Here is a 24,243-nt window from a genome sequence, read left to right as displayed (position 1 = left end):
ACTTATTCCAACTGGTTGAAACCAGTTACAGCTCTTTCGACATTCTAAATTTCTATTCTAGTTGATAAGCTCGAAATAAAATTTACAAATAAATACATAAATCGCTAGAGGTTCTCTAAATACATTTGTATATTTTTGGTTTCACTTTCAACGACTTTGGGATCCGGCTCTTAAACCAGTTGCAAGCATTGAACAAATGGCTGGCTAATCGTCTGATTACGGCGATAACAGAACTTGCTTACAGAACTTGAGAAGCAACACTTGTAGCCATTTATCAGACATTCTTAAATAGTAAATAAATACATTACTTAGTGGTAGATTAACGAAATGATAGGTAGGTACTACCTTCAGACGGCAATATCTTTAAGTACACGGGCACACATCTAACTCTTTACGATTGCCTTGTAAACACGGTCGAGTGCAGAGGAGGGCTTAGAGTGGTTGGAGGTTCTACTTGACGTCCGTCTGCCCCTCGGAGCTGTGCTCCCTCTTCTTGTGCCATCGCAGACTGGCAAATTGTGCAAATCGCTTGTGGCACGTGCTGCACTTGTACTTCTTCACCGCCAGATGCAGCTCCGTGTGCTTCTTGAGGTTGCCGTAGGTGGTGAAGGTCTTGCCGCACACCGTGCACAGGTGCTTGCGTATCGCCCAGTGGGAGTTCATGTGATCGGTGAATCGGTTCTTCTCGTAGAAGCCCTTCGCACAGATCGGGCAGTGGAATGTCGACTGGTTGAGGTGCCTGCGCCGGTGGATGTCGAAGAAGGACCACGTCTTGAAGGATTTGCCGCACAGATCGCAGATGTAGGGCCGCTCGCCGGTGTGAGTGCGCAGGTGGATGGCCACCTCCGTGGATGTGGCGAAGCGCTTGTCGCACTGCTCGCAGGCGTATGGGAAATCCCTCCGATGCCGTCTGATGTGCACCGTGAGGTTGCAGGGCATCTGGAAGCCCTTCCCGCACAGCGTGCAGATGAAGGGCTGGGTGCCATCGTGTGCGGACCGGTGCACCTTGTACTGATCGCAGGTCTTGATGAGCTCCGAGCATATATCGCATCGGAAAGGTCCGAGGTTTTGGTCCAGGAACTCCGACAGCTTGGCGTGCAGCAGGGAGACACTGCTGGAGTCCCCGGAATCGGTGAGTATCTTTCGTTTTTGGGCTGAGAAGTCTTTACGCAGTTCGAACAAGGTCTTCTCCAACTGCTCCGCGGTGTAGGATGTGTGAAAAGTGGTGTTTATCTCATCCAACATTTGACCCAAGGCCTGGCCACGATACGCATTCGACCGAAAGTCAGGATGGTCCACATCCCACAGAGCCGAGTAGTTGCGGTAGATCTCCACGAACTGCAATTGATCCTCGGAGTTGTCAAACTGTATGGAGCTGGCATCTATGAACTTGGTCTTCTGAGTGGTCTCCACCACTCCGACTTTCTGGAATGCAAAACAAATAAATGCGATATCCCTAGCAAGCGTAATTCATAACCCACTACCTTGCTGATCTTATTGAAGATTTGCTCCTGTAGAATGGGCTGCAGGAACTCCATTTCATCGTAACACCACAGCTTGGGCAGGTACAGGCCTTTGTGCTTGATCACCATGCGCAGCTCTTTGCGGTAGCGCGTTCTCAGCTTCTGGATCTCGTTGAAGCACTCCTCGCCGCTCAGCTCGTAGTTCAGTTCCTCCTGCAACTGGGCTGAGATGTCCCCAAACAGTTCCTTCTTGCAACAGCGGGTGTAGTCGAGGTGCATCGGGTTCCACAGACACTCCTGCCGCTTAAAGCAATTCAGGATGAAGCTGAGTACTTCGTGGTACAATGTTGACTTGCTGGAGGACTCCGCGTCCGTTTCGCAGGACTTCTCACTCTCGGCGCTCTCATTGGAGAGCTGAAAGGATTAAGGTATAATTTTTCCGAATAGATCACTTTTTATTCCTCACCTTGGCCTCCCTCTCGGCTTTTCTGTTCTCTATGACGCTTCTGAGAAAGTGCATCTTTTCAAAGTACCACAACCGCGACTTGAACTTTCCGCCAAGGGCGTTCAGTTTGTTCAGTTCGCGGCGGTATCTGCCCCTTAGCTCCTTCAGCACAGCAAAGATCTCGGCTCCGGTCAGCCGCTTGTGGCAGATGGCCTCCAGCGGGTCAGCCAGTTCCCCGTAGACACTCCGCTTGGTATTGTACTTGTAGTCCGGGTGGCGCGGATTCCACAACTTCTCCGTGCGCTCGTACTCCGCCAACAGACAGCCAACGAACTCACGATTCCGCTCCAGCTCCCGTCGAGTTTTCTGGAATGGAATGAATATGGTGCGTTACAGGAACATCATGGTCGTCGCTCATAAGTAATTTAATTACAATTCATTACATTACGTGGAGTGCAAAGGGGAGTGAGAAGTTTTTTCAGCGATAATTTAAATGTAAAATGTAATTCGTTTAGTGTATGGTCATCAATAATGGCATCTACATAATTTTTCACATAATGCTGAGGTAATAAATTCTTAACTTGTATCTTAAAAGCAACCATAAACTGGGATAAGTCAGGTACTAACAATATTTCTGTAACTGGAAGATTAAACTTGACATCACTTTGTGTCACTCAGGGGTCTGAGTTTCAAAATTTTGACTTCATAAACCTTAGCTTTAAAGAAAGTGTTTCATTTGAGTTCTGCCGAATTTAAAATTGTAATTCAATCAAATAAGAGTTTACAGAATACAGACTTTAATACGGGTTGAAGTAGAACCCGTTGATAGTTTCTGATCGTGTGAGGATCGTTAGTTGTTTACTTACTGTTTGGAAATCCACGCAGCTCGTAGTGCTGCTCGAAGGCGAGGTGGCCGGCAATGGGGTAGGGGGCGTGGCTGGAGGCGTCAGTTCCAGCATGTTCTTCTCCGACTGCCCACTCTTTTCCTCTTTCTCCACCTCTACCTCTTCCGAATCCATATCCACCTTCTCCTCCCTCTCTTTCTTCCCAACAACTTTAGCATTCTCGTTTTCCGCCTGGCGAAGCTTGCGCTGCAGAGCCTACGAAGAGAAGTATAAATATTTCGCATAAATAAATAAATTTGTAACATTTGCTATTGGCGGTGTATCTCCGAGATAAGCGGTGCCCGGCCACATGATCTTGTCCCGGGTTTATCGTAGCGCTGGAAATCGTACACAAACAGAACTCGTAAACAAAAAGGGAAAGTCTGCTCCTCGACTCCCCCGCTCTCGATACTATATTCTCCAATATCAGCGGCTATTGGCCCTTGTGTCGTCGTCATTGTTCTTATCGCACTTGCATATGGTCCGACTTCCATATTCCCATAAATGTTGTATTATTTTGTTTTTTCCCCCCTACGAAGGGGAGCACGCAAATTCCATAGCACTTCCCTTATAGTACTCATATATCGTATTTTAGAATAAATTATATTATATCATCCAAGAATGTAGTTTTTGAATAACTCAAGGGTGTCAGTAAAGTATGTAAAATTATGCCAGGTGTATTTCGGATTAGTGGGTGTAAGTTAATATACTTCGGCAAGCCGAAGTTTATATACCCTTGCCGCTTAAACCATATCAGGCAATTAAAATCATACATGTATTACAGAAATCGTATACCATATATCTTTAAATCACTATGTTTTAAGTTCGCGTACAGACGGACGGACGGACATGGATAGATCGACTCGTCGAGTGATATTGATGAAGCATCACTGCGTTGCAAACTTCTGTCTGAAGTCGTAGTACCCTCTCGAAGCGTAAAAAATATAGTTTCAATTGCCCTGATAAGTTAAACAAGAAAGGAAGTTAATTTCGGCAAGGCCAAGTTTGTATACCCTTGCAGTTATAACTATTAAATTTAAAAATACAAAAAATGATATTGCCAATAGCATAAGATAATATGTCAAAAAACACCGAAGCTATAATTTGTTTCATATTATTTTCCCACCAATTTTCCGATCGTTCATATGGCAGCTATATGATGTAGTCGTCCGATTTTGATAAAAATAATTATAAAATTCAGAACTAATTAAAAAATCTTATTTCCAAGCGTTGGAGTTTATATGTTAAGAAACACCAAAGAAATAATTTTTTGAATTTTTTTTTCCGATTATTCCTATGGGAGCTATAAGATATAGTTGCCGATCCGGCTGGTTCTGACTTATACTACCTGCTAAACAAATAAGACTTTTGGTAGAGTTTCAGCCCGATAGCTTGAAAACTGAGAGACCAGTTTGCGTAGATACGGACGGACAGACGGACATGGCTAGATCGACTCGTCTAGTGATGCTGATCAAGAATATATATAATTTATAGGGTCAGAAACGTCGCCTTCACTGCGTTGCAATCTTTTGACTGAAATCATAATACCCTCTGCCAGAGTATAAAAATTCTTAGAATAAAGTGAGCATATAAATTGAAGCTATTTTTTATAAACAATGAATGAAAGACTATTTACTGAAATTCTATAATGCCCGATTTAACAAAACTTTTTGCAGCTGGTGCTTAACGTGTATTGCTGTTCGCAGAATGGAATTCGACCTACCCCCATATACTTGAGCAATGCTGTCGATAAGGTCCCGGAATGCCAGTGCCCTAATTAAGTATTCGAGAGACCCAAATTAAAACCGAAACAAAATTCGTTTTCGCATGCAAATATTTAGCTTTAGCAAACATTACATACAGTACCCGTATACGATTAGCAGTTCTAACCGGTTCCCAAAATAAATGCGTTGAGGCAAACGAAGCTTAATATACCCCACAGGGTATTATTTAAACGAAAACAAATAAGAAATGTCTCTTTGTGTAATTAGTCGTTGATATGGGTATGTATAAATGTAAATCTTAGCGGTTCATTACCTTTTTTGTTAAATAAACACATTAACATAAATTATACAAGGCTGCTAGAAAAGCACATTTTAAAAGGGTATTCTAAGTTTCGGTTTTTAATTTGATTAAATTTGTCAAGTATTTTGCTTGACTATACTTGGTAATTGAAGTTGTCGCCTGATTGTCTTGAAATTGAGGCGACTCGTCAGTGACCACAGCAATAGTCGATATTCCAGCCCGTCAATATATTCCAGTTTATATTAGCCCCCGGACCACCCACAAAACGTCGATAACGCTAATGGGCCTAGATAAAGTGAAACCGGGACCTAACGCATTAGGAGTTATTTGCTGTATGTAGTTAATGTTTTATTAAATGAGCTTGCACTTATTGATCCACTTGTCCAAAGGATCAGGGTGTATTTGAATTGGGAAAATTATGAAACTGACGTAATTTATGTTGTGATATCACATTTAATTTGATAGCCCTTGTGGCTCATAGTAATGGAACTCGTTTTCTTTTAAAAAACTACAGCTGTGTCCTCAGTGTTCCCTTTTATTGAATGGAAAAAGGGTTAATGGCCAAACGGCTTCTGATATATCGGATGGCATTACAGCGGGCACCAACCACCAATCATTCATCCAATGAACTGGGCCCTGACCTTTTGCGAATCCCATGAAAGCTTACACTACTTTACCGGGCTAATTGAATAACTGAAAATTGCAAAAGGGAAAATACAGGAAAAAAGCCCGACAAGCCTTGGCCCCAATTAAAAATGCAATTTCAAACGTCGAAATGAAAGTTGCGCCCTCTCTGGCAAAGCGAGCGAAAACATTTTCATTTCAAGCGACTGGAACTGGAGCCCCACTGGGGTCACACCCACTCGAGGCAAGGACCTCAAACCACTCGACGCCCTGCGGAAAGGTGAGCTGAGTAAACCCATTAAAACCATCACCGCTCCCTGCTGACCCTGCCAATCCCTGGCGATGGTGTCCGCCTGGCAACGGGAAATAGTTCCATATCGGAGCTCCATTGCATTGCATTGCACACCCACGTGCGTTCTCCATATAGAATAGTGCAAATGGTTAAACAGCTGTTTTATATCATATTTTTCATCTATTCCCCTGGTATTTAAATGGCGAGGGTATGCAGAGGGCATTCCCATTTTTACTTCGCTGTAATAATACATTTTTATCCATAAAGATATTATTATGCAAATAAAAGTTTAAAACGTGTAGGACCTCCAAAAGATAAGCACTGTTTTAATAATCTATTAAAATGATACTACCTTATTCCAAAACTGCGTATCGGTCCAAGGTATCCCCCTGCTAGTTCTCCCGTTTCCTTTTCCCTTTTATTCTTTTTTAAATATTGGTGCAACAAGAGACCCAACCATTTGTCGAGCGGAGTGGGGCAAACAAAGGCTCGGCTAGCTTCGAACTGCTGACCATAGAAAGTTGGTTTAGTCTCCTCTGGGTAGTTGAGTCGGCCCTAGACACCCACGAATGGTGGGGTGTGGTTGCCTTGCCCGCCCATTTCCCCGCACTCCGACCGGAATTCTCCCTGGACTGCGTCACTACTTGTGTTTACCGAACACGCAATTGAAATAATTGATCCAGTTAACAAAATTGCATAAAAATTCAATAAACAACAACAGCAGCGCACAGTTTTCCTGGGTGTACTTCCCTTGATGTATATTGAAACCCGATCGCAGAGCAATCTTATTGAGTTAGTTCAGTTCCCCCTTTATGTTTATTTATAAATTCTTCAATCGAAGGGGGTCGATACTCGTTAGAACTGTCAGAGTCTTGAAAGTCGAGCCAAGGAAGGGGAAGTAAAAGAGCGAAGGGATCATGCGTTGAAGCCATATACCGATATATAACCGTATAATGGATTTGTAGGAGTTCAATATGATTTGTATGTACTGAGGAGAGACCACAGAACTTTCTAGGGCTCCTTAATAGATTCTTATACAAACAATTCATGAAGTCAACAAACAAGTTGGTACGTATTTATTATACGTTATTAAACGGATAAGTAAAAGGTTTCATTGACTTTAATAGATAATACATACAAAATTTTCAGATTGAGGACCAATTTCTCAATGTCATGTTAACTTTAACTAGTTCCTAAATGTCATGATATTGCCTGAAATCTCTTAACTTAACAAAACAAAACGGACAATAGCCTGTAACGATTAATCGTTCGTTAAATTTACAATATAATGAGAGAACGAATTTGTCTTCCCTAACACTTTATCTTTCTGCTAACTTTCTCTGAAAAATAACTAACTGAACCTCATCATGATATATGAAATACGCCCTAAAACTTCTTAACTGTTGTTAATATAATTTTACATTTTAATAGTTCTGAGTTCTTATTTGATTTGCTATTGTAGTTATGCATAAACAAGTTTAAATACAATGTGTAAGAACTCAATGTATAACTAACTGACTTCTTCGATTAGCCACACTTGCAGTGCGGTCCATATCAAAGTCGGGAATCCATGGGTCAACCAATGTCAGTCTAGACCAATTCTGGGTGCGAGCAGCTGCGTCATCGGGCTCTTCAATTAAAAGCTATTGTTTATTGCATTTGTCACCAGGCAAAAAAAATATGCGGGCAGCGCCAATCAAAAATGCCTTTGAAGATGATGCGATGCGATTCGATGTTGAGATGCCTCGAATGAATTAATGGGAACTCTTATTTTGATACATTTTCATTCCGAAAGGGTAATTATCGCATCTGGCCTGCCCCTTTGAAAGTCTTAATTGGACGTGGAATGTGGGACGGATGTGCATATAGTGCAAGGGCTAATCCTCGGAATTTTCAGGGCAAAGGGGACCTGGTTGATGTGCAAATAAAAGATTCATGGAAAAGCCCATTAATACACCATTTAATACCATTGTAAGGCTTTGGCCTCAAATGGTGTCAGTGCCTGTAGAAACGTACATATAACAATCGACCATGGTTGATTGCAAGTTTACGGTTCCGTTTTTTATGCCGCTCTGTTTGATTTGGGGCCCAAGGGAGGGCTTTAATTGATCGAACAGCGGCTTTCGGAAAGCGTCTTGTTTTCCACGCGGGCTTAGGCCTGCGCCAAGTTCCCATTTTTGTATGCTATATAAAATTATACCCCGCGAGCCATATGACAACGAACAAAGGTAAATCGGTTTCAGGCCAACGGCGACATGCGAAATCCGGGAGAACACGAGACTCAAATGTAATAAAGCGAACGTGAGCTAATAAATTATGAAGAATATTTCGCTTTGTATTTTTTTCACGCAACCCGTGGCAGGGTTTCGTTTGCTTTTATGGCCGAGCATAAAACTCGTCCACGCCCTAATGGAAGCCCACCGAAAACCACAAAAAATAAACCGATAGGAAACCCTATAGAGAACACACAGGAACCGGGAAGCAAACAAAGCGAAAGCCAGATTCCACGATAATAAGGGGGCATTAGGTGCAATCAATTTCTGACAAAACACAAAGTGCGCCTGGCTCTGTACAACTCTAAACAAATAACTTTTTAGTCCGAGTCAGTCAAGTCACAAGGCTGCATTAATTTAATTAGACTGATTATAAAACCTCCTCAGTTGATCGATCAGGGCCGACTTTCGGGTGGAAAGCCCCCAAAGCCCCTCTCCAGACGACCGCCTGCCGAAATGTTTGGTTAAACTTGTTAATTATTTAATAGGCATGGATGTGGCCGATAAAAACTGAAGCAGTGGGTGTTAACATGTCCTCGTTTGTTGTTTGAGCATGATTAGCGTCCACATAAATCGAACCTTTCCGAAGATTTTCAGAGTGCCGAAAGCGAATTATCGCCTGGGAAGATAATACACGGAATGCATTGATACGACTTAAGATTAGATTATGGGTGATGATATATGGGAGGGTTGCTCGGTGCACTCATAACTTTGATTTTAATGGATTAGGGATGATTTAGAAGGGTCCAAGCTGTTTAACAGTGATACAATCCAAAGCAAACAATTAATCGTTGGTAATATTTTCAGAGATTTGTTAGATTTATTGCGAAGGTGGTTTTCAAAACTGGTATGGAACGTTTTCAGGGTAAAATATTGCACCATTTGAATGGTAAATAACTTGCCAGTACTTAGTACCCTTTCCAGCCAGTTAAATGGTAAGTAACTAGCCATTATTCAGTAGCCTTTCCAGCCAAATCATCGTCCAACAAGTATATTTCGATTCGTCGCTCTACTTGGACAATGATTTATGGGCTGTGCAGGTTTTTATGGCAGGTGCTCTAAAAATTCCAATTTACAAGTGTTTAAATGAACATTAAAACCTCCTTAGTTAAGTTCCGCGTGCCTTCTTATCTCTAAGCCATTTTCAATAGCCGGCAAATATCGACAAAAATCTAAAATTATTTTATTACCCCCAATAGCGATACGAGCGGTAAGTTGGAATGATAGTGTTCGAGCGGGAGGAGGACTGATTGGGTTGTCTGGGTCGGGCGACGACTTCCACGATCGATCGATTGATCGGACATATCTTAAATAACCTAAAGTGGCGAGAGCAGCGCGTCATCGACATTGTGCATGGAAATAAATCATAATAGGCACAGCGTTTACAAGTGGTTTGAGCAGGAAACCGAAGCAATTGCAAAGATTCCTATTTATGTGTAGCTGCGAAAATCGTAAATTACTTAATATCGGAAATCGCTAAATTACGAAATAATTTATTTTCAACGTACAACTCATAACATTTGCCCCACTGTGGCTAGCGTCGTGTACGAATGCTTACCAAATCGAAGCTTAGATAATATTCCCCTATTTGTTTACCTCTTTGGGGTCTAGATAAAGACCATGTCGGCCGACAAGCTTGCCCAATGCTGATAATAGCAGAACCGAAAAAAACCAGGAATTCACCAATAATTTCTATTGCAAGTGTCGTGTTAGCAGCCTACGGGCAAATAGAAAATGATTTTTATCAACACTTGAATTTCTATTTCCGAAAGTACAGCTCAATGCCCCGGATATCGACTGATAGATAATAGTAACCAACATTCTAACCGTCTGCCCTGCGTAAAATCCATTATTTGTCGTCTTTTATCGGACAACAAATGCATTTAGATTACTCACATATATTTATTCAGACTATTTTCCCTTAATTATCATTGAATTAGCTCGTGTGAGAAAATATTATTTATTGGCGTTTACATTACGTCAACGGGTCTGGCCTATTTTTGGCCAAATGAAATCCAATGAAACCGCGTCACGTCAAAATAATGGAGAACCAGCGAGATTTCCATCTTTATTCAGAAGCTTTAACGTCTGATTACCTCCCAAATGATTTTGGCGATCGTCGTAGTACGTAGAAATGGTCTGAAGTGCCTGTCAAGACACAGGAAACAATTTAACTTATTGACACTTAAAGTACTTTTTCATAGTTTTAGCACAACAAAATTAAATAAATGGGTATTGCAAATGAAAAGTGGGTTCTATGTGAAATGTATTTCTTTTTTTTAAGAGTTAATTGTTGATCCTATGAAAATCCTATGAAAAATGTATGTATTCCCTGTGATATGCGACACCATCCAAAAGTTCGGTATCTGCCGCGCTGACATAAATAATCATTATAATTACCGTTTAATAGCCATTTATTTTTAAAAATCGTCCACGGAGCAAAGGCCTCCGCAAACAAAGAAAATATGACGAGCTATTTTCCAAAACACCGAATGTTTGTGTCCCACATATCGAGTGTTTTTCAGCCTCATTGCTATATGTATGTTTTTTTTAGCACATAAATCGCTTTGAATGTACAACAAAAGATATGGTTGTTTTTTTTCCGACCCAGACATTTCCATGTCCACAAAAAATGGAACAAAACAAAAGTGGAAACCTGAAGAAAAAGCTGAAAAATTGCGTCGGTTTGGAAAACAAAAACAAAAAACATTGAAAATATCGGGGAGAGTGACACACTGACAAACTGACGGACTGGCGAACTGACAAACTGACAAACCAGCCCCTCCAAAATAAATAAAGAATACGTTAAAAAAACAAAACGGACAGCAAACGGGACTTAAAAAGGGGAAGACGAGAACAAAAGAGAAGCATGAGCGCGCAAAATGCGCGACACACTTTTGCTCAATATTTTGTGTTGTGTGCCATTGCGCCGTTATTTTGAAGGTCAAGTGACCAGGGGAACCTCCTCCGGAACTGGCTGCGCCCACCGCCCCTCTGCGAACCCGCCCCTGCCCTTCTGACAGCGGCGGAAAGCCGTTTTGCATTACAAAATCGCATGAAAAAGGGAAGGCAAGAGATATAGTGAAAGACCGGTATGGGTAACATTAAAAGTTATACCTTATGCGCAAGCAGTTCGAAAAGTATTACCAAGAATGCATAAACAGCCTTGGGTGAAATGTGAATTATTGTTAATTTATTAGATAACATGTAATCATGAATCCAAAACTAAGTAAGTATTCGAGTAATATACAAAAGGAAATGGGAATTCTTCAATTTAAGATTAAGCGAAATGGAACAATTATCAACTGAATTCAATCAGGATAATTGGTAAGATTAAGATGTATTAAATATATACAGGTTTGTCATAGAAACCATCAATGGCTTTGGGATCCAAGTTGTTGGAGTAAGTTGTTGGAGTAAATTTGGTCTGATTTTAGGAACTTTATTTTTAAAGCCTACTATTTGGTTGGTTTTGATATCGTTTACTTAACTTTGAACCGGTTTCTGTGACAGCGAGATTTGCTTTTCGGGGGAAGAGATTTTAATGACACCCCTGATAATTTTAGTCAAATTAAGTGAGTTTCTATGGCTATAAGACTGCCGAATCTGTAACACAGCGTAAGGGTAAGTTGTGTTACTGGCTGCGATTTCCGGTAGCGGGCGTTCACTGTGGCTGGGAATAGGAATGGGCAGCGGTGATTAACTTACCACGCGTCGTGTCTCGTACCGCGGCAGTGGAGTCGCAACCGGAGCCGGCGGTGGAGCAATGGGAGTGGGCGGAGTCATCGCCGCCACCTCGTGCAGAATGGCGAAGGGATCCAAGTCGAAGGACTGCAGGCAGCTCCCCGGCAACTCGTCGCCCGAAATGTCCGCGGAGGGCGGCGGCGAGGGTGGCAATGGGTTTTCCACCACATAGACCAAGTCTATTTCGGGTGTTTCAGGTGGTGGTGGAGGCGGTGGCAGTGGTGCTACGTGCAGGGCGGGAGTGGGCGGAACAAGGGTCATTAGCTGGATATCTATGTTCGCCTCCCAGCTGTCTTTCCCCTGGCCCTCCGGTTGATACATCTCCGGGCAGTCGAGCTCCATTATCACCAGATCGGTTTGCGTCTGCTGCTGGCTCCGCCCCTCCCCTGCCTCGTAGCGCCGCCGCATGTCCTGGGTGTGCTGCACCCGGATGTGGTCCATGAACACGGAGAACTGCAGGCAGATCGCCGGGCAGAAGGCGCAGTTGAAGCCGAAGCTTTGGACGTCCGGCGAGGCGGTGATTTCCCCGCACTTCCGGAAGAACGCGTAGTCCTCCAGCTGCCAGTTCGAGGACTGCGGCTCCTGCAGCGGCAACATGGCTGGGACTCCTCACTGGGGACTACCTCTCACGCAAGTCTTTGAATTTTCGCTATTTGTTGGCGCACTCGCGACGACGAACTGCCGCAAACCGAACCGATTCGGGGAGCTTTCAGATTCAAACTGCGATCCAAATCGAAACAGCCGGCATTAGTGATGGGAAATATACTTATCGATAACAGCCGGCAAATCAAAAATGCAGTGTGACCGAGACGAGCGATTGCTGAGTCTGCCAAATGGCATTTATGGTAACCCTAACCAGAAAGTTAACCATTGTGCGCTACTTTCGAACGGAAATATTGTTTGTTGAATTAATAAAATCTAAGTTCAGAGTTTCAGAGAACTTAAAGTTTAAGCACAGTTAAAAATATGTTTTCAAACATTTTAAAGCTTTAAAAGTTACAATGTGATGGAAGAATAACTCACTTAAAATGACAAACAATGGTTTTGATGAACATTGGGAAAAAAAGGTATTGGTGGAAACCATGTTATACAATAAAAAAAAATATTTGTTAGAAAGAATTTATAGTTGACAGCGGCTTTTTAAATTCTTTAATTTCAAAAACCAATCCTCCCCCTGGTTGGGGAATACGGTTCATTTCCAACAAGAATTTAAAAAAGTCTTAAGGAACTGGAAATATATTTTTTTAAGCTTTAAAATATTAAATTTATTTGTTAGAAAGAATTTATAATTGACAGCTGTTTTTAAGTTCAAAACCAAATTTCAAAAACCAATCCTCTCCCTGGTTTGGGAATACGGTTCATTTCCAACAAGAATTCTCCCTGGCGGTTCGAGTCTGCGCTACCTCCCGAAATTTTCCTTTGGTATTTAAGTATTTTTTCCAGGTTCCTCGGTGAATTCGAAAGGTACAGCCACGGTCACGCTGAGCGACAAATAATTCCCTAGGCAAGCGGGCGGTTTAATAGCAAAATAGCCAAGTAAATGTTTAAGTTTGTTCGTTTCTAGTTAAATTCCTACCTAAACACTATGGGATTCGTGCTGTCCAAGTTCCGGGTGCGTATATCCGATGGTCGCCTCCACGCAGCCATCGCCGAGTGCAAAAGTGCCAATATACTAAGACCCAAAAATATGTGTCGTGAAACCACGAATCTAATTATAGAAGGAAAAGTCTACGGAGGCGGTTTTGGAGGGGCTGCAGACGCAGATCCAGGCGTTGGAGAAGTACATGATCAACACCGAGGAGCGGAAGCGGCGGTTCGTGACCAACTTTGTGGGCTTCACCATAGGCGCGTATATCGTGGGCTTCGGACTCTGGTACTTCTTCTACTTCCCGCCGACGGTGCAGGAGTGCTTCATGTACCTGGTGCCCCTCCTCCTCTTTCCCATTGTGTAAGTACTGCCACAGATCCCATTGAATCCGGTTGTTGGCTGACCTTGATCTTCCCCGGCTTCTCTAGCATTATCTTTCTGCGGCGGCTGTTTACGTGGTACTTCCAGCGCAAGCTCAACAAAAATGGCGATAAGCTGTCCCGTCTGAAGGAGGACAAGCGCAAGATATTGGAGCAGGTCATGGACAAAGAGACCTATAAGGTGGGGTTCCAAAAACCGAGATTATTTATTTGAGTCTTTTACAATCTCACGATCTGAGTTATAATCTGAGTGATAAGTTTTGATCTTTAAGGGCTTAATAAGTCTGTATATATACTCTTATATCTAGACATGTGGCCTATTCACTTTCCGAAAAAAGAATTCTCATATAATAGCTCAGATCTTGTAAATAACCCTTATATCAGTGCTTATCCAATACTGCATTCCCCAGGTGGCAGTGAATCTCCTGGAGCGCTTTGGCGATAAGAAGCAGCTCCGCATCACCGGACTTCCGACCGGATCGACGCCCAACCGCTCGCTGGTTGAGCGGTCTCCTCAGCCAGCTGCCGCCGCCCGAACTGCAATAACGGGCGGACAGCAACAACAGCAGCGGTCGCTTGCACCGTACACCAGTGTCTACCGCAACAATAACAACAACAATACATCGCTAAATAGCAGCGTCATCAGCACCCAGTCACTGGCTCCGGTGACGTCAGCATCACCACAGTTGCGCGCCGTTCAAGAATTGCGTCGGCGATCGCCTTTTCCCATCGTGGACGATCGATCACGGAGCGCCCTAGATCGCATTGTGGACTTCATCGTGGGTGACAGTCCAAAGGATCGATTTGGCATGATCTGCAAAGAGTGCCACGCCCACAACGGTGGGTTAAAATCATTCTAGTAGAAGTTATATAGCTCGAATGAGAATCGCATTGCATTAAGAAGTTGAGAAACCGGTTAGGCTTTCGTTTTCATTCCTATTTTGGCTAGTTTTAACCGAAATACTTCTATAGAATTCACGAAGAGCTCATTTAAAGTCAATCAAAACCTGTTCTTACCATTTATGTGTAATACATACATTTATTTATTGATTTTACTGAAACTTTAAAAAATTTTTTTGAAAACCCAAGATGCAGATTATTAGTCTCTAAAAAAAACATGTAAAATCTCGCCATTTATATGAACATAAATCTTACTCTAAATTCTGTTCTCAATACTAACTTGCCAGCTTTGGAATTCGACAGAATGAAGAAATAAAGTTCTTTAACGTGTTTGTCTTATCTCACAGGAATGCTGCCCAAGGAGGAGTACGAGTACACTACCTTCAGGTGTGCATTCTGCAATGTACTTAACCAGGCAAGGAAGAAGCGACCCGTGGCCCCCCGTCTATCCTTGGAGACACCATCGGAAACAGCAGCAAAGCGGAACGACAGCTCAGATAGTGAATCATCCGATGATGACTCTGGTATGCATATAATCTAAGGAAACCCCAGTATGAAGTCATTTCATTTAATTCTTTGTTATATGCAGAATCTTAATTACTATACAAAAATATCAGTTTAGTACGATTTCAGGATTTCTGAATTCTATCAATTTATAAGTGGTTTTGCATTTATGAGTAGTGTAGCAAATTCACATCCAATCGTACTTCACATTAGCATTACAAATGTAATTGCAATGGGGCGCAATGACTTACTTGTGTACTTGTAAAATGATTTCCACTATTTTCACTAAAAACATTACTTCATGTTATACTTATTACATTTTCAGATAAGGAGCCATCTGTACGAAGAGCCCTGCTTCAGAATGTGCCATCGAGTGAAACTGATATGGATGCCACCACCGTAACGGAAGACTTGGCAATGGAGACTGAAACACCCGAGACTGGATCTACTACCGCGGAAGCCAACAGTACTGAGGTGACTGCGAGTTCCTGAGGACAAACCACATCGATATACACCTTATAGGCGCCAGTCAAGCAAAATTCTTGGATTATTTGCTTATTAGCTTACTTATTTAATTTTTTATTGGTAAGCAAATTTCAACGATATTTGTTATCATGAATTTATTGTCGAAGAATGAATACATTGAATGAAAAACATTAAGCTTCGAGTAGCCCGCACTTTCTTTGGGTCAGCCACCTAGTCGCCCGAGGTGTGGGCGGCAGCACTCCCACAACTGTCAGCATAGGAGGAAATTGATAATTAAAATCTAGACAAAATAAGGCGACAACTAATGGCATAATAATTTAAAGCACGCCGCGGCGTGTGACAAAAAAGGCAAACCCGACAACGCTGGCGATATCACTTGGCCAGCAGCGATACTTACTTACAAGCGCGAGAACACACACATGCGACTATGGACTCCAGACTAGCACTGCATTATGCGAACGGTCAACAATTTCAATTTCGCTGGCTTTTATTTAGCTTTATTCTGTTTTTCCGGGCCATTGATCAAGGCTAACGAGATCGATCGGCTGGCTGGCTGCCTGGCAATCTGGCGGTGCAGCAACGTAACATAACGCATTAGCCGGCCAACACCAGCACCACCAGCGCCCACCTACACACGAAAAAATCACCAAATTTGGGCATTAAATCACTGTTAATTCGGCAGGCAATAATTTATATACAGAAAGTTCTTAATTTCTTATACATGATGAACAGCCAATTTCTGTTAAACGATTTTCTGATATGAAGCATAGAATTAAGTACTCATCTCTAAAAGATTATGTATTAGTCCTGATAGATTTATATTGAAATTTGTATCAGACAATCCTGAAAATTTGTAAAATAGTTGGTCATCATTCACAAATTTCAAATTTTAGCCCTGGATAAATAGTATAAAGTATACTATACCTTGTTTGTAAAATGAATTTCAAAATGTTATTTCCCTTTTTTGAGATTTATTCAATTTTTTCATAAAAAGAAAATCAGTTATAACCCTTATCAGAACTGTAAATTCCCAAACTGTTTAGTGTTTGAATCTGTTTGAATTGTAATGATAGTATTTAAATTATTTGATTGTAAACATTGTATAATCCTATTGAATATTGAATGTTTGTAAAACTGACGTGGTCTTGTTTTGCTCTGTAAAGCAGTGATCGCGGTGGAGCGGTGGGCAGGGATTAGACTGTATGGATTGGACGGTGCCGCGCCCGCGCAAATTCCTGCCAATGGCTGGCGGCAAACACAAATTATAAGAATTAAACTAAATCTGTTACACCGTTGCCAACAATTGGGCACGTCTGTCCCCCAATATAACATGTTCATATATGTAGCCATGTGAGTCCGATCGTCGTGTGCCGACCCGCGGGCACTGGGCGCTGCCTGATTAGCTCATAATTTGTGTGGCAGTGCGATTTTCGCTCTTTTCCACGTAATTGAATTTCCCAACTCAGCCTGGCGGCCCAGGAAGTCGTCGGTCGTTGGTGCGTAAGGCGGTCCCGAGTTCAGTTTCACTGACACTGCGTGGTGCGAATGAGTGAACGGCCGTCAACCTATAACGGGTTATCGGAAATAGAACTGCAGCGGAAAAATCTAAAACTAGGGATGGATTGCGTAAAATAGTATAGTATAGTACTTATAGGATATTAAACAATGTTAGATATTATGTTTGCCACATTGTTATTTGAAGCTTAACCTTGACAAATCTTAAAAATCATGTACTTAAATTATAGTCAAACTTTTATATTTTAATTGTTTAGTTACGAAAGTTTAATTGTAATATTAGTATGTATATTAAAGACTTTTTAAATTGTTCAAACATTAAAATTGTATATATTTATATTGTAAATATTAGAAAGGACCCAAAGATTCGTTATACTAAAATTGTAACTGATAATTGTTCTTATGATAAGTATTTATATATTTGGGTTGCTTGTAATGTTGATACTGACCACCTTAGTACGTGCTGTTAACGAATGCTAAAAAACTATAGAACTGTAGATACATATCGCCCAGCCCTAACACCTAGAAGTGAACCTCGGGCCGCCGCCGCCTCTCGAATGCTGTGCATTGAGATCTAGTGCAAGTTCGCTGCACCGAAACCCGTTTGCAATGACTCGGACCACCGCTGCCTTCCGGGCAGACCGGGCGACATGTGGCAGTGGCATGCCAAGGCGATGGTGGAACCAATGGCAGAACCGATGGCGACCTGTGCCTCTTACACGATCCGAATCCAAATCCAAATCCGAATCGGAGTAAAGTGATTCACGAACTGCTGATCCCCCAGCTAGCTGGGCTGGCGAATGCGGATCGAAAATTGGCCAAACGCCAACGCGGCTTTGTCAAAAATACGCGAACACACAATATACAAACCAGCCCGGAGATTTCTTTTTTGGCCGAAATGCAAGTTGGGGGCTTAGTTCATTGCTAATGACGGCATGTCGGTAACTCGATATAAGTGCACACTCGTGTGTGTTTGCATAGTTGGGTGTTTAAGCATATTACCCACCCGTATATATGTGCAGTGTACAGTGTACACCTATGTGCCTGTCCGTCGGCCCCGTTCGATTTATTTGTCCGCGCTCCACAACAAAGACTCATAATAATCTGTTGGGCCAATCAAGTAAAATATGCGCGAGATCAGTCAACTACAAAAACAAAAGCAAAAGTAAAGCAAAGTAAAGCACTGCAGCGGCAGCAGCAGCAGCAACAAAAGCAAAAGCAACAATCACAGCGGCAATAGCAATGAAAGTGAAACCGAGTCTGGCCGAGAGACTCTGGCTGAGATTGAGACCCGGCCAAGAGTCGGTTCTAGCCAGCACCAGCTATATAAGCTTGATGGCCGGGCTCGGCAGCAGCAGTGCAGCACTGACCAGGAACCCAATTGGAAGTTTGAGCTACGACTTCATAGTCCAATTTGGCCAAGGATTACCTTTACCCCGACTCCAGAACCAACTCTATCACCACCCTCCCACTCAGCACAGCCAACATGTTCTTCAAGCTGGTAAGTGCCCTTTAAAACCAGGCTTTGATTGGGACTAGCGTCTAAAAATAGATTCTTCTATCGAAAAGTGTACATAACAGCCATGTCTATACATCTTTGAACTTCTGGAAATTTCTTATCCTGTGCATTTTCAAATTTAACTTTAAATTTAAATTCCTTTCCATATAATAGGAAAACAATATCCTATCTACATAATTAATATAAATTCACTATTTGATTTTTGGAAATATTATAATAAACTCCAGATGAGTCTTTACTGATCATATATTTTTAGTTTATTACTCATTTATTAATGCTCACATTTTGAATAAATCATTTCAATCGGATAAATGAATAAAATAATATTAAGACTACCCACACAATAGATAATTAGAAAATTAGCCTTGTTTATATAAGTATTCTAAAAACTTGTTTACCTTTTCCTTCCAGCTTTTCGCAACCTTTGTGGCTCTGGCGGTGGCCAAGCCCCAGCACCAACCTGCTGCCCAGTATCCGGCTGGCGTCAATCCCCAGGACTGCCCCAACTTCCCCATCTGTGATAACGCGCGTCTGCACAATCCCCAGCCACAGTGGGGTGCCCCGCAGCCGCAGTGGCAGCAGCCGCAGCCACAGTGGAACGCGCAGCCGCAGCAACAGTGGCAGCAGCCGCAGCAACAGTGGAACCCCCAGCCGCAGCCCCAGTGGCAGCCACAGCCCTCGTGGAACGCAGCTCCTGCTCCATCCGCCGGTGGCGATAAGTATCCGGCTGGCATCAACCCGCAGACCTGCCCCAACTACCCGTACTGCGACGTGAATGCCGGACACGGCGGCGCCCCTGTGGCTGCTCCTCCGCTGCCCGGCTGGACGGAGCGTCTCTACCCCGCCGGAGTCTCGCCACACCAGTGCCCCAACTTCCCCTACTGCAACTAAAGCGGTTCTCTTGCGGCTACCCGCAACTTCCTCTAACGCTTCGCCTTTCCCCAGTTCTCAATTAGTGGACATTAATCTGAAATTCTTTGTTGTTGGCGCCGAAATAAATGCAAAATGTTGGTAAAAGATATTCGACTTTATATGGGTTGTAATGTATTAAAAGGGAGTCTAACTGCTAGAAAGCTAGGGAATAGAAATTATGTTTTTTAAAAGGATCTAAAACAACATTTTACTTTTCCATCTGGGTTAAGGAAAGTAAATGTTCTATTTTACAGATATGGATCTATCTAATTTTATTTGATTAGGGAAAATTTTCAAAAAATATTTTAAAATGCTATGCTACAGTATAAGAGACAAAATAAATTCTGTCTTTAAAATTCAGAAATTCCTTTAATTTCAAAATTAGCAGAAAGGTTCATTTCCTAATGGTGAAAAATAAATCTGTAAAGGAATGGGCTTTGCAGCATTGTAAAAGGGAAATAAAAGAGGTTTTCTCAAGATAATTTTAATAAAAATGTAATGTAAATTTAAATAAAAAAACTATTTTGTTGTAACATTTTATACAGCATAAATAAATATCACAAACATTTTCCAATTCCTATTTACATTATTTTCTATGCTCATTAATTAAATAAATATCACAAACCTATTCCAATCCTTATTTACATTTTGAAATATTTAAGAAAATCCTTAAAGAGAATAATATTATTTATTATTTAATTAAAAATTTCCTAGGACCAGTTTTAATCGTGTTGAACTAGGAACTGTCGCTCTCATGCCCCGAGAATGTGCCCTGCCACGCCCCTGAATTACAGCATTACGTGGGCCAGGAGCGGAGTGACCGGACCGGATCGGATCGGTCCAGATCAGAAGGGAGCGGAGCGGACTGGCAGTCGACCTCAGTCGGAGCTGGTCGAGTGAGTGCTTTGTGAAAGTCGTTCTTGCAAAACTTCGGCTTAATTGCCGCCTTCGGGAGGCAAACCCAAGGTCAAGTGCAACTGCAAATTACAGTCTTGCAATGGAATTAACTAATGGAGCAATGATCCAATCGAAATATCACAGTCCAAAACAATTCACTTTAAATGTGCGTGCAATCGAAATTTCGTTATGTTTATAATCAATAATAATACATTACCCCATTTTTTGGCGGGTAATAATTATTTTCCTTGACTACCTGGGAAAAATATGCCATTCATGAAAGTACTTTTATGTGCATGTGTAAATTTGAAATAATTGTTTTTGTTTGAAATTTGTAGTCTTGGAATCAATAAAAAACAAAGTTGTGTTCGACAGGTAATCGATTGTAAGAAAATAAATGAGCCATTGCCAAGTTGACTTTTAGAAAACTAATTCATATTAAATGTCTCTGTTAATAATAATAAATGGTATGGTTTTTATTGCTCTTTGAACTTTGTAATAGGGATGTGATACCACAAAACTATGGTAAAAATAATACAAATAAATATTTTATTGGCAATATTTGCTAACACTTGGTAAACTCTAGATCTGTGGTTTCAGTCCCGAACATCTGATTACAAAAGACGATAGATTGTTAAAAAGCCGAAGATTTTATTGTTACTCGCACCGTACAATTTAATACAATACTTGGTATCTGAGAGATTAGATAAACAGCGCTCCCCCGAGGGCGGCGTAAAAGGAGTAGGACACCAGCCAGAAATATAGGCATAAAACTGAAAGTTTTAATGAATATTGAAGTTATCTGGAAATCTCAGAGGATCAGAGCTACTCACAGAACATTAGGGCATATGTGACCAACACCCAGTACCAAATGACGAGTATAACGTCGGATATTATCAGTATAATCATGGCAAGAATTTTGATCATAGTCATTATTATATAAAAGAGCATCCAGCTGCTTTTTAACTACAAGAAATAATATAAGTATCGAGGGAAATTAAGTAGAAAGGATAGAATCTCACCCGAAAGCAGCCGATGATCAGGAATACGCAGCTCAGTATGTGCAGCATCATGAATATAATGAACAGAGTATGGCCCAAATCGGGAATGCCTTGGGGATAACCAGGTTAAATCTATCATCCAAAATCCTTAAAATGTCACTTACCAGACTCCCCAAATAGCGCAATGAAAGTACCTCCAAGAATATCCGCTATGATATGCAGAACTCCAATCACAATGGTACCGATGCGCAGATCCACGCAGCAGCAGCAGCTCTGTAGGTAGATCATATTGCCGTTGTCTATAGAGTTTTAAGTCTGCTTTTTTAATGGGATAATATTATCGATCCGAATGTGTGGGTTTTATATTGTTGGAGAGGCAGATGTGTTAGTTCTGACGTTAAATACAAAACTACACAATACTTGAAGTTCTTATAAGTTATAATATCCATTTAAGAAATTTAAAAATCTAAAATGTTGAGGAACATGAATATTTTTGGATCAATATCAAACCAACATTTTCCTAGTGGTCGTAATAAATGATATTTATTTGGCAAAATAAAAATAATAATAATAATAATAAAAATGTTTTATATCATAAACGATTTTTATCCCCTCTTTGTGGAATGCTTACGAACCCAACAATAAACACACAAATATATTTCTGTGTACAGTCGAAATGTGATTTTATTTACAGTCATTAACTTAGGCATTGTACAGTATTTACAGGCTGCTTTTATTGGACTGGCTGAGTGGGTGGGATGACAGACAAGCAGACCGGCTGGGGGCTTACAGCCAGCCGTGTCCGTGGTGGGAGCTCCAGCCGTGGTGGTCGTGGTGGTCATCGAAGACGTGGTGGACGGGCACCTCCTCGTGGTGGACGTGGTGCACTGGCACCGGGACCTCCTCGTGGTGGACGTGGTGCACGGGAACCTCCTTGTAGATGGGCACTGGCACGTGCTTCACCACCGGCACATGGACCTTCTGGACGTGGTGGTGATGCACCGTGTGCACCTTGTACGGCACGTGGATGGTGTGGTGCTCGCTGTGGATCGAAAGTGAAATCGGTCAGATTGGCAGCATATACCCATCGCTTATTAGCTAATAAGTTGCTTGAACTCGGCGTCTTGGCAGCCAATTGGAATTGGCAATTAGTTCGCACAATTATGCGCGCATTACAGTGAATTAAATGCCAGCCGCAGCCTGTGAAATTCCTAAGCACCGAGCCAAGATCGGCTAAGTTCAATGGTAGCCGTGTGCATGATACAAAGACTGCGATTGGAGCGGGGCTCTAAGTGCTACAAGCGTTTTGATTGCTCAATTCGATCGCAATCGGACACATATTTTATATACCCACAGCCCAGTCGCAGCGTTTAAAAACCCATGCGACCGCTCGTTAGCCCGGCATAAAGCGGGAAATGGGTATTTTTATCGATTCGCTCGGGTTATTTATGGATCAGTTCAGGTGCAGATGCAGATCGGCCGGAGATACTTACTGTTTGCCAAAGAAGCCGGGACTGGGGGCGCAGTAGGCCACGGCGAAGAGGGCGACGAAGATCTGAAAGGGGATAAGGAAGTGTTTAGGCCCGAGTTAGGAGTGAAAAATAGCTTAAATTGAAAATAATCAGTATGATTAATCTTAATTTGGCGCAAGCTAGATAGCTGCTCCTGATATTTATTTAAAAGCTGCATGATCTATTTTCCCGGTGTTCATCAAATATAAACATTGAGACCACACAATTGCAAACATATTTGTGGTTAACATAACTACCATTTATAGCCATTCGGAAAGAAAATCCTTTTTCTCGGCATCTATCCGATGAAAAAATTAAATTGGCAATACTGGACAAATTAAACTGAAAACAATTGTGGACGTTATGCATTTAGTTCAAAAGGAAATTGGCAGATTAAATAGTAAAAACCACTTATAAACAAAATATTTTGAAATTATTGTATTAGATTTACTATCAGGGGTGTTCCAGAAATCTCTTCTGGAAAAATGTACGTAAGCATCAACACAAAATTTACGCGATTGGGATGTCACCCCCTTATAAGAACTTTAGTAAAAAGATGGGACTTCTTTAGAAAATATTGTGAGAAACCAAAACTTTCTAATCCATTAAAAATGGAAAAAATATCGGTTCGTAAATTTTAAGTTGTAGATTTTGTTACTGCTGAATTTGTGATTTTATATTTCCAATATTTTAGTTTTCAATAGCTGTCTTATTTTTTCACTATAGTCCACTTGAGGTTAATCCTTTTTATACCCTTGCAGAGGGTGTTATGATTTTTTTGGCTGTTGCTGAACACTGTTGAACCGAAATCCTTGGCGCACTTACGAATGCTTTCAGGGCGGACATTGTTGGTTGGCTGAACTTTTCTGCGAAAGGCGATACGAAAACCGGAGCACTGTCAGGTGGTGACTGATAACCACAGGCTGCGGCTCATCCGTTTTATACCCGGCGCCAACAGCGCTTTTGTTGTTGCCAAGAGCCGACTGCGCTGCACAAGAAAGACGTGACGCTGGTGCAGCAGCGGCAGCAACAGCAGCAACAACAGCAGCAACATCGGCGGCAACGCCAACAGCAACATCAACAGCAAAGCGACAATAAGCATAACATTGGACTAGCGACTGTTGGCCACATGTTAGCATGTAAGTATTACCTGTTGTCGACTTCTGTTTACGAGGGGTTAAGACCCATCGGACGGTGGGGAGGGGCGGGTTAAGAGCGGTCCATGCTTCAGTTGTCCACAAAGGCAGACGATCGAACTTTGACTTGCTGGGGCTTTGTGT

General features: G+C 41.9%; 5 protein-coding genes across 7 annotated transcripts; 2 read left to right on the top strand and 3 right to left on the bottom strand.

The window, feature by feature from the left end:
* Positions 1–111: 111 nt before the first annotated feature.
* Positions 112–12,481, bottom strand: rgr (regular). Of its 2 annotated transcripts, XR_001767928.4 has the most exons (6): positions 11,715–12,481; positions 2,775–3,008; positions 1,930–2,274; positions 1,485–1,877; positions 346–1,425; positions 112–283 (listed from the first exon to the last, which is right to left on the bottom strand). XR_001767928.4 is itself a non-coding variant. In XM_017087980.4 (5 exons), the coding sequence occupies exons 1-5, from the start codon at positions 12,345–12,347 to the stop codon at positions 451–453; spliced, it is 2,580 nt and encodes an 859-aa protein (XP_016943469.3). In that variant the 5' UTR covers positions 12,348–12,481; the 3' UTR covers positions 112–450. The 2 variants fall into 2 exon arrangements, 1 of the variants encoding a protein (XP_016943469.3); XM_017087980.4 differs by having other exon boundaries at positions 112–1,425.
* A 739-nt stretch (positions 12,482–13,220) lies between these two features.
* Positions 13,221–15,782, top strand: Lnpk (zinc-ribbon metal-binding protein lunapark). 2 transcript variants are annotated; one of them, XM_017087496.4, is made up of 7 exons: positions 13,239–13,254; positions 13,315–13,362; positions 13,469–13,698; positions 13,767–13,899; positions 14,129–14,558; positions 14,966–15,142; positions 15,448–15,782. In XM_017087496.4, the coding sequence occupies exons 2-7, from the start codon at positions 13,336–13,338 to the stop codon at positions 15,612–15,614; spliced, it is 1,164 nt and encodes a 387-aa protein (XP_016942985.3). In that variant the 5' UTR covers positions 13,239–13,254; positions 13,315–13,335; the 3' UTR covers positions 15,615–15,782. The 2 variants fall into 2 exon arrangements, with proteins under 2 accessions (XP_065719420.2, XP_016942985.3); XM_065863348.2 differs by having other exon boundaries at positions 13,221–13,362.
* A 2,667-nt stretch (positions 15,783–18,449) lies between these two features.
* Positions 18,450–19,661, top strand: LOC108019657 (cuticle protein 1). Its single transcript, XM_017087544.4, has 2 exons — positions 18,450–18,624; positions 19,054–19,661. The coding sequence occupies exons 1-2, from the start codon at positions 18,610–18,612 to the stop codon at positions 19,531–19,533; spliced, it is 495 nt and encodes a 164-aa protein (XP_016943033.1). The 5' UTR covers positions 18,450–18,609; the 3' UTR covers positions 19,534–19,661.
* Positions 19,662–21,082: 1,421 nt separating this feature from the next.
* LOC108019704 (uncharacterized) lies at positions 21,083–21,839 on the bottom strand. The gene is made up of 4 exons (XM_017087599.3): positions 21,617–21,839; positions 21,474–21,562; positions 21,285–21,417; positions 21,083–21,224 (listed from the first exon to the last, which is right to left on the bottom strand). Exons 1-4 carry the CDS (start codon positions 21,738–21,740, stop codon positions 21,154–21,156), a joined length of 417 nt encoding a protein of 138 aa, XP_016943088.2. The 5' UTR covers positions 21,741–21,839; the 3' UTR covers positions 21,083–21,153.
* A 271-nt stretch (positions 21,840–22,110) lies between these two features.
* Positions 22,111–23,929, bottom strand: LOC108019719 (polyadenylate-binding protein 1-B). Its single transcript, XM_017087630.4, has 3 exons — positions 23,789–23,929; positions 22,946–23,007; positions 22,111–22,494 (listed from the first exon to the last, which is right to left on the bottom strand). Exons 1-3 carry the CDS (start codon positions 23,807–23,809, stop codon positions 22,239–22,241), a joined length of 339 nt encoding a protein of 112 aa, XP_016943119.1. The 5' UTR covers positions 23,810–23,929; the 3' UTR covers positions 22,111–22,238.
* Positions 23,930–24,243: the final 314 nt, after the last annotated feature.

This window comes from Drosophila suzukii, chromosome 2R (assembly GCF_043229965.1).
Source record: "Drosophila suzukii chromosome 2R, CBGP_Dsuzu_IsoJpt1.0, whole genome shotgun sequence".
NCBI lineage: Eukaryota > Metazoa > Arthropoda > Insecta > Diptera > Drosophilidae > Drosophila > Drosophila suzukii.
The sequence above is the reverse complement of the archived record's forward strand: the minus strand, read 5'-3'. Positions and strand labels throughout refer to the sequence as shown.